The 10,059-nt window shown below is 45.8% G+C and overlaps 1 protein-coding gene across 1 annotated transcript in view; it reads left to right on the top strand.

The window, feature by feature from the left end:
- Window positions 1–1,039: 1,039 nt before the first annotated feature.
- The window catches only part of DNAAF9 (dynein axonemal assembly factor 9), a 64,708-nt gene continuing 55,688 nt past the window's right edge, over window positions 1,040–10,059 (top strand). The window contains exon 1 of the mRNA XM_068189077.1: window positions 1,040–1,195. Coding sequence (XP_068045178.1) covers window positions 1,113–1,195 — 83 coding nt within the window. The 5' untranslated portion in view covers window positions 1,040–1,112. The remainder of the gene's footprint in view (window positions 1,196–10,059) is intronic.

Here is a 10,059-nt window from a genome sequence, read left to right as displayed (position 1 = left end):
TTCCCGGGATCTCAGGGGTCCCTTGTCCCCCTCTCCCGGGGTCTCAGGGGTCCCTTTTCCCCCTTTCCCGGGATCTCAGGGGTCCCTTGTCCCCCTTTCCCGGGGTCTCAGGGTCCCTTGTCCCCCTTTTTCCCGGGGTCTCAGGGGTCCCTTGTCCCCCTCCCCGGGGTCTCAGGGGTCCCTTGTCCCCCTTTCCCGGGGTCTCAGGGGTCCCTTGTCCCTCTCCCTGGGGTCTCAGGGTCCTTTGTCCCCCTTTTTCCCGGGGTCTCAGGGGTCCCTTGTCCCCCTCCCCGGGGTCTCAGGGGTCCCTTGTCCCCCTTTCCCGGGGTCTCAGGGGTCCCTTGTCCCTCTCCCTGGGGTCTCAGGGTCCTTTGTCCCCCTTTTTCCCGGGATCTCAGGGGTCCCTTGTCCCCCTTTCCCGGGATCTCAGGGGTCCCTTGTCCCCCTCTCCCGGGGTCTCAGGGGTCCCTTGTCCCCCTTTCCCGGGGTCTCAGGGTCCCTTTTCCCCCTTTTTCCCGGGGTCTCAGGGATCCCTTGTCCCCCTTTCCCGGGGTCTCAGGGTCCCTTTTCCCCCTTTTTCCCGGGATCTCAGGGGTCTCTTGTCCCCCTTTTTCCCGGGGTCTCAGGGTCCCTTTTCCCCCTTTTTCCCGGGATCTCAGGGTCCCTTGCCCCCTTTCCCGTCCTCCCCGGGGTCTCCGTGCCATCGGACGAGCCCACGCCCCGTCGTGTGGGGGGACATCAGCCGTGGTGGGGGCTGGACGCGCCCAAGAGCGAGCGGGGGGGGGGGGGGGGGCGGTGAGGGGTGTGTGAGCAGGGGGCTGGACTTGGACGAGCCCATTCCTGCCGGAGGGGTGACCAACTTCATCCCCGCTATCTGTGCTCCCAGCTAGGGCCGCTGCCCAAGAATTCCCAACCGCACTTCCAGCGAGTGGGGGAAAAAAAAACCCGGGATAAATCCTGCGCGGACAGAAAAGCTGGGAGCGGCGGGAGCGGTGCGGGTGTGCCATATCCTTCCCCCCCGCCCCCCGTGCCGAGTGGTGCGCGCGGCGCGGGGCGGGGCGCGGGGCCGCAGTGGCGGAGCCGCCCCGTCCCTCCGGCGCATCGCGGTCGCCATGGCGCTGTGCGGCCGCTCCGCGCTCCTCCCGCCGCCCCCGCGGCACCGGCCCCGGCCCCGAGCCCCGGGGCCCTTCGTCAGGTACCGGAGGGGCAGCGGGGAAGGCGAGGAGAGGGGTGACAGCCGGCGGCAGGGCTGCGCTGAAGGGGCTGTGGGGTGGGGAAGGGGTGTGCGAGGCGGGGGTCTATTGGAGGGGCGCTGAAGGGGCGATGTGGAGGGTTTTGATGGACTGCGATGGGATTTGGCGTGCGAGAAGCCGGGCTTTTCACAGCTGTGGCGCTGCTCGCGGAGGAAGTCGGGTTAAACGCCTGTTTGGGGGCGTTGGGCTGCGAGGGATGCGGGGCGCAGCGCTGCGGAGGTGCTGAGGAGCGCTGGAATAGAGGCGTTCGGGAGGGGTTTAACGCGGCAGGATGCGGTCTTAGAGGGTTCGCTGTGGGCGAAGGTGGGGTGTTCGCAGAGCTGGCCGTGCTGATTTGGGGTGAAATAGGGTTTGAAGGCGTAGGGGTGGGAAGGATGGGGTGCGCGGCTTTGGGGTGGGACAGAAGCGATGGGGCATTAAGGAGAGGTTTTCGGGCGTGCCTTGGCACTGAGCTGTGGGCGGTGTTGCGGTCGGATTTGGGATCGTTAAGGGGTTTTTGGAGGGCTGGAGCAGCGCGTGAGAGGCTGGGAACGAGAGGGAAAGGATTGGCCACGATGGGGACAGGTAGATTTGGCAGGTGGCTACCGGGAGGGAGGTGTTGGTGGCCCTGACAGAGCGGCAGACCGGGGCCTGATGTGACCTTGTGGATGGAGGGATTGTCAAAGGCAGAATCCTGCTGCAGGAGGGTGTGTGGGAGGCTGCGGAGGATGAGCAGCGGCAGGACATCGCGGGGGGCTTGGAGCAGGGCTGGTGTGCAGAGAGTGGCTTTGGGGTTGTGTTTCTCTAGGGGATAAACCTGGGACTGAATGGGAGGGGGTCGGCGTGGGCTCTCTTGGCAATAAGGGGAAAGAGAAAAGGCTTGTGAAAGGCAGGAAAAGTGAATTAAGATAGGGATAGCTGAGCTTTGGGAGGGGCCGAGAAATTATGGAGAGAAAGAAGAGGCTGTGTTTGCGTGGGCACCTGCTGGGGGGTTTGTGGATACAAAGGTAATAAAATTTCCTGAGCTTTGAAAATATGTTGGGTTGGGCTTGACAGGAGCCGGGGTGTGGGGACATGTGAGATGGTGGCATTGGCTCTGTGGGAGCTCAGGTGTCAGCTCAGGTATCCTTGAGGTTGCCAGAGCTCTGTTTCCTTTTGGAGACTTAAGGTGCATCCATGTGTATAAGGCTGCAGCCCATTATCTGAAGGATTTGAATAGAGCAAGCGGCCTCAAGTTGTGCCAGGAGAGGTTTAGGTAGGATGTTAAGAAATTTTTCTTTGCTGGGAGGATTGTGCAGCACTGGAACAGGCTGCCCAGGGCAGTGGTAGAGTCTCCAGGTATTTAAAAGGCAGTTAAAAACCATTTTTGTGGTGCTTAGTGACGAGGTTTAATGGTGGCTTTGGCAGTGCTGGGGTAACGGTTGGGACTCGATGGTCTTGGAGAGCTTTTCCAACCAAAATGATTCCATGATTCTGTTTTATGGTACCACAAAGGACAGCCCAGGAACTGAAGTGCTTGATGCTTTCAATAGTTCCAGCACAATACATGGAAGTATTCAGCAGTGGGAAGCCAGATAATCAGGGAATGGAGACCTTGCACGTGAATCGCAGACAAACACTTGGCCAAGCTACCTGGGTCTGTGCTTGCTATAGATTTTCAATTAAAAAACAAACAAACAAACACCAAAACCAAACAGCTTTTTATCTTAAGTACAAGGAGGGAACAAAAGCATTTTCACTTTTTGGACAATTTGCCAGTGAAATGAGGAATTCTGTAGTGAGAGAGGGAGAAGTGGACATTGTTCTGTTGCCTTGAAATGTGTGAACACTGTTATGTTCCCTCTCTCCCTTTTTTGAATTAAAAATAAGACAGAAAGAAAAGTGACCTTTTCAAATATTTTTTTTTTTCACTGAATAAATTAATTTTAATTATTTAGAAAGAGCTTAGTATTTATTTAGAGCTGTAAAGAAATTAATGATGGATAATGAAATGCCAAGATGGTAAGAAAAAAAAAATGCTGAGAGAGAAAATGGTTTCCACTCAAGCCTTCCTCTTCCTGAGTGATTTTTGTAATCTGAGACCCTGTTTTAGAGTTGTCATGAGAACATTTAGACTCTCTGAACATCTGCAAGCTTTTGAGCTCCACTGGGGGATGCAGCCAGCAACTGTAATTTGGTGCATTTGTAGGAGCCATGTCATCTGTTGATTTTTTTTCCTCCTTAACATTAATTCTTGTGCAGTTCTTCTTAAAATTTTTTTATTCTCAGGCCGGATGGAGGCCAGCGTTTGCAATAAATTTCCCAGGCAGTCAGCAGATAGCAGGCAGTTAATAAAAATAACTTAAAACAAAACAATCTGTTACCCTCCTCCCCCTGCCCCCATGTTCCTAAACAGGAATGGAAAAATTCTTCAGACTATATAAAGACTAGAGAAAGAGCCAGAGATAATTCTTGGAGTTCTTCCACATGCTTGAGAGTTTTGGTCTGCCATGTGGCACTTTGGGAGCTGGCGACCCTCGGCATTGTAACAAGTAAAGAATGGGTTTGGAAATAGAAAGAAAAAATCCCTTAAGCAAGAGAGAAGTGCTGCCCAAAAAAGGGGAAGTCTTTTTGGGAGGTGATGTCATCTTTCATGTGCCTCTGTTTAGTGGTGAATGAGTGTTTTCCTTGTGAATACAGACATTTCTGAACAGAATTCCTGTGAAGTGCTTCTCTTAAATACCTGCTTCAGAAAATCAATGCAGATTTGTTCTATTTCAGAGCGCTCTGTACCCACCCAATCTGAATTACCTTTATGTAAAACAGAGTAAGCAAATCCTCATTATTCATTATCCATGATGGTAACATAATACAGATGAGTTCTCACCATGTGTTCATGTGGGGAAATGCAAAATAAGTCCTTGGGTTAATTTTTCTGTTGTCTCTTCCTCTCTGCTTAACGTCCATCTGCTCTAAACTGATCTGTTGTTAATCACATTGTGGTTAAATATGTGGCTTTTTTTTTTTTCCATGAATGGGGTATTTGGGAGCACGGGACCAAAGAGTTGTTGTGGTTTCCCAACCAGTTTTTTTAGGGGACTTGTCTGTGATGGAGGATTAGCAAATTTTTCTGTGCTCGTGTGTTCCTTGTGTAATTATGCCGAGGTTCAGGATTTTGTAAGAGCACAGCTGCATTGGAATTATTATTTTTTTTTTTAAGGAATGTGCTGTATTTTAGCAATGCAAAGAGAGAGCTGATTTAACTTGAAGTACAGGAGGAAAAAAAGAGAAACAACCCCCATTCCTTGAATAGGGATGGTTTTGTGCCACCTTAGGGAAATAAGAATGCTTAGGGTCTTCTGCAGTGAAAACTGAGGGGTGTGGAACCATTTGATGGGAATAGAGAGGAAGAAGGGAATTTTGCCACGGGGAGGAGCAGAGCTATGGTGTGGACCTTTCAGCTGGAATTCTCCCTTTGTGATCATCTCAGCATCTGCTCTGGAGCTCTGTGGCCACGTGGCTGCAGAGGTTCTGGCCCAGGAATGAGCCCTGAAGGTGAATTTAGTCTTGAGGCACTGAAAATCAACTTTAATTTCTGCCCAAGTGCCTGGCAGTGAGTGCCCTGTTTTAATCCCAGAGTGAGATATGGCAGAATAATCACCCTGCAGCTGCTGGTCTTTGTCACTTTTTCAATCATTGTCATTTTCTCAGCTGATAATATTTTTGGAAGGGAATACTTGATGCTCTCCATAATGCGCTGCAACATAAGAAAATGAAAATACAGACATGGTTTTTGTAAATCAGCCCGTTAAAGAGAGAGAACATCAAGGCTGAGGGTCTGACTGCTGTGTAAGTGATGGGCAACCCATCATTTAGTAACTATCCTCAAAAAGTTTGTGATTGTGCAGAACGACATCAGGCAGCTCCAGATGTTTAATAAGGAGAGATTCAGGCTTGTTCCTGTGTGCTTTGAGGTCTCTGGATTACAGAATTGAATATTCCTGTCCACTTAAGGTCAAGATTTGGCCCTGAAAATGCACGCAAACTTAAAATTTATCTATGTCCATTTTTTCCTCACTGTTCCTAAAAAATTACTTGATCTCCAGTTTACAGTCAACATCCCTATGCTCACTGTAGAGATATTTACTAAATAGCTGGGAAATTGACATATATTTTAAGGTGAGTGAATGTTGTCTTTTATGAGTGCCAAGCAGTGAAGGAGTTATTTTGAAATAAATGAAATTCTGAGAGTCTTTAGCTCAATCTGACTTCTGGTGGCTGTTTTCACAGCTACAGTAAGGCGGGGATAATGTCAGACTGTGAGAAATCCAGGAAAATCCTGGATTCTTAACACAAGCAGGCAACATTTCTGATAGAAAACATGGAGTCAACAAAAGACCCAAGAAAAATAACTTGATTTTTCAGGGACTAAAATAAAATGGAAACAGATGTTCACAACAGCGAGTTAACGAGCAGACTTGGGAAAAAACCCCTGTGATTTCTCATTCCGTTTAATTTATTTATTTATGGTAAATGGGGCTGTTCATGGTAAAACCATTGACTTTGGTGGGCAGCACGAATCTATTCAAGGTGAGGATTTCTCCTAATGTGCGGATTCTCCCTGGTTTGCCAGGGGTATCTCTGATTTTCCCTGCTATCCATCCAACCCGGGCCACGTGCGGGTTTTTAGGGCTGCCAAGCCTTTGTGGGGGAGGAGCGAAACATCTGCCAAGATGAAGGCAGCGAAATCCCAGCCTTTGTCAGCTGAATTGGGCACAATTAAACACAGCTGCAGCCCTGCCAGGCTGTGGGAATCCACTGGGAACTGGGAACCCACCGGGAATCCACCAGGAATCGGGCAGGGATCTGCCGATTCTCACCTTCTTTTTCCTGCCTCTGTCAAGGTTGGGATTGAAGGCACTTGAGATGGTATTTTGCATTCGGGCTTAGATGTTAATTATTTCTTTTTTATAGTATAAGTCGTGAGTTCTACAGCATTCTGCTAACAAGGCACAAAATATCTTTTGTTACAAGGTCTTTTAAGGCTAAACTATCCAATTAAGAAATGACACCTAAATTATTTTCATTTGTGACCCAATAACTAATCACTCGTGTCCTGCAATGTGAAAAATGCCATTCACTTTTGTTAAAATTTTAGAAGCTTAATAGTAATGAAAATAGTGATGAAAATTAGGACAATAAAAGACAACAAAAAGCAAAGAATTACGGATGTCCGGGTGCCTTGCACTCGGTCAAAAAGCACCCCTTGCTAACAAAGGATTGTCCTTTAAAAGCAATAGCCTATTGCATATTCATATAGCTCATACATGATTCAAACATTTCTTTTAAACTTGGGTGTTTCTGCTTAATTTTGCTTGCCCCCCATCTTGTAAATCAACTTGCTTGGTTCCTCGAAGTCTGAGCTTTCTTGATAAGGAGACAATAATTCTTCTCTTGGGATTTTGGTGTTTGTTGCTGTTATCTCTATCTAGGTAGGATAAGGTGAAGAATTTTTTGATTATCTTTTCTATTCCTTGAGCTATTTACAAAAAGTATCTTACATCACATAGCTCAAAAACTATAGCTTGAAAACTATATTTACTAGACTACTTAAAAGAGAATAATACAGCATAACTTTCCAACATAACACATATAGTATTATTTGAATATTTGTGAAAAGCCAATATTATAATATGTATTTATAACACGCAAGGTGGACTTTTCTGTCTACAAAATACCACCCAAACCCATGAAGAAGGTGAGGAAGAACAACCAGCCTAAAACCTCCATCTTGCCCCATACATATTGGTGTATTCTAAAACCTTAAACTCTGAGTTTTCCCCCCTGTGATATTACACACTTCTAATCAAACCACACCCCCATAATCCCAGGGCTACCAATCAATTTTGGAAGCCTTCTCCACAGCCTCAGGTCAAATATAATATTTTCTTGTGGGTCTGTGCCCTTCAGCACAGAAAGTTTAAAATTCTCAGCATCCAGGATTCCAAGAGGGATCAGTGCTGATGTCGGCGCCGCCTCAGTTCTGGATTACCACGTCAAGAAAAGGCAGCTTGCACGCAGGTTAAATCCAGCCAGCAGCCAGGGGAAAAAGCATTGTGGGAGAAGAAACAAGATGGAATGGAAATTCAAGCACCGCGTGGCTTTCTTGAGGAAATGGATTCGTTCTTTGTGATGGAGAAAGGCGCAGTTGTTAATATTCTCTTTATTTGCCAACAGACGTGCCTTGCAGCGCCGTGTCTGTTACCAAGCTGTGACAGGCTGGCTGTTGTAAAGCGAGGTACTTTGCATAATTAGTGTGAAGACGTGAACAGATGAGCACTAATTCTTAGAAGTTAATGATTGTCAATTATCTCCCCGTTTTTTTTTATCTGGATCCAGTCCAAGATTAGCGGAATATCAAGTACCTCAAGGTACAGTTCCTTAATTGGCCCAAGCACGCTTTAATGCCAGATGTCACCCCAAAACGTGGCTTTGCCTTTTGACCTGCCTTCATCAGCTGTCAGGTCAGCTTGCTGCTGTTTGAAAGCGTTGTTTTCTTTTTAATTCCTGGGCTGGAGGTTGTTTGGATCCATAAGCTGATCCGACCTGACACATGGCTTGGAGATCGTTAGTGCAGACAGAAAGGCAGCGAGAAGGGCGAGACTCTCCTTTGCAGCACCCGGAGATTTTATCCTGCCTTAAACCGACAGAGAAATCCCAGCTTCTGCTCAAAAGTGGTGCAAAAATTCCCACTTCACCTACTTCAACTTCTTACCTGCTCCAGAAGTTGTCTCATAGGTGGATAAATAGCTTCCAGCTCTTGTCTTGCCCAAATCTTGTTGAAATCCAGCATTGTGGAGCTTCCTTCGTTTCCAAACACACCTATATTTTTTTTTTCAGCAGCAGGTTACTGTAGGTTTAACTGTGGTTATGTAGATGGTAGATCCAGAGCCACAACTTCCAGGGAAGCTTCCCAAGGCCCTCAGGTTTGTGTGGAGGTTGTTGTTTCCGTTTGAATTTGTGCTGCTGGAGCAAAATGAAAAGGAGTGCTTGTTTTGGAGATGGGAAAAGTCATGGATTTTTGTTCCCAGGACAGTCTTTTTGTTTTTGTCAGATGACTGTTTAATGTGAAATCCAAGAAAATGCCTTTATTTTCCCCCCTCTGACTTTATACACAGTTTAGCCTGTATTGTTTAAAAGCATGTTGTAAGAATTCTAATTATTCTCTTCTCTATTTCTGAATGGCATCTTTCTTCAGGCACACAAGTCTTCTGTGTTTAGTGTCAGCCCTTGAATGTAATGATTTATCCACACTTGAAATGACGTTGAAAATTTTTCTGTGAAGGAGCTTTTTCAAAGAATTCTCTCATTCTCTCACTTCTTAAATAAGGCTAGGAAGAATATTCTGCTAGGTGTCTGTTTGATATTAAGAATGAAATAAATACCTTTATTGGACATAACATCTTATTGTGAAATAATGAATTTATAATTTGCTCTGTGCTTTCACATTTTGTGTCAGGGCCTACAGCACTGACATCCAGATTTACCTGGCAGAAATGTTTTAGCAGCTTAATCTGAGATCTTTAGATATTTTTAAAGGCTGCACCAAAGTTATAATTTATTTGAAAAATAATGAAAGTAATTCAAGGAGAATAAAATTGCCAACCTGAAAACTTAAAAATGGAAAGACATGTTCAACCTGCGAGGATTCTCTTCCCCCACATCTTCTTCCCTTTTTCTACCGAGCACTTGAACTGATCAGAAAATAATTTCCCAGAACCCAAGATGACAAAAACCCCATTTATTTTGCTTTTCTTTGCTCTGGTCTTCTCGCACAGGTTCATAACACTACTTCTTTTAAATGATAAATGTGTTTCATTGGGTCACTCTTTAGAAGCCTTTGAAATGAAAATTTAAATATCTTAGGGATAGCTTACCTTGTTTCATAGGTAATATTTTTTAAAATGGAAGAAGTCTTTCCCCATGAATTTCCGTATTTGTTCTTAGTCAAATTGAGTTCTAACCACTTTTCTGTAAGTGATTATTACAGGGAGGGAAAAAATGGTAGCAAAATCAAGATGTGTATTGCTGCTCTGTTTATAATGCTTAAGAAGTTCTGAAAATGTTACGGTCCTTAAAAACCTGTTTTTGTCTGGAGAATTAAATTCGCCTTCAGAGTTGACAATGAGTAGCAAAAGAATTGTTGCATCTTGTTTTTGAGGAGCTGAAGGAAAATCTCCTTCTTGTGCCCTCAGCATTTTTCCTGTTGACTGTTTCTTTCCTCACTTTGAGCAGGAACAGGAACATGCATCCTCTGATATGGAAAATGCTTTATTAAAAGTCACTCTGGGAGCTGCTTGCTGTGTCAGTGCAGAAGTCCTTGGACATGTTTTTTTCTCACAGTCCTGCCAATTTGTCCTTCAGAGCCTCTCAGAAATCATGGAAACAATTCCTTTGAAGGCAGGTCAGGAAGCATTTTGAGAAGGATTTCACTTATGGACAGCTTTGTACAACCATTTGCTTTCATATTCTTGGTCTTTTTTTTTTTCACAGAGGCTCCAGCAATCCTGCAGCTGCTCCTCAATAACTGTGGGCTTGTGCAACTTGTGTTGCTGTTTCCATACCAACAAATGAAATAAGTCCAATTTGTGCCCACAGTGAAGAGGCTGGGGATTTTTTTCTGCTCTCTATCTCGTGATATGGGAAATTTTAAAAAAGATGAGCTCTGAATAGCTTGTAGTGAATCATCTGTCAGCCAGCTGGTCTGGGCTCCTGTTTAATGATGGGATGAAAATTTTCCAGAATAAGATACAAACCTTAGTTTTGTACAGCTGTGAGAGTCAGGTTG

The sequence above is a fragment of the Anomalospiza imberbis genome, chromosome 4 (genome assembly GCF_031753505.1).
Source record: "Anomalospiza imberbis isolate Cuckoo-Finch-1a 21T00152 chromosome 4, ASM3175350v1, whole genome shotgun sequence".
Taxonomy (NCBI): domain Eukaryota; kingdom Metazoa; phylum Chordata; class Aves; order Passeriformes; family Viduidae; genus Anomalospiza; species Anomalospiza imberbis.
Note: the sequence above shows the minus strand (reverse complement) of the source record. Positions and strands in the feature narration are given on the sequence as shown.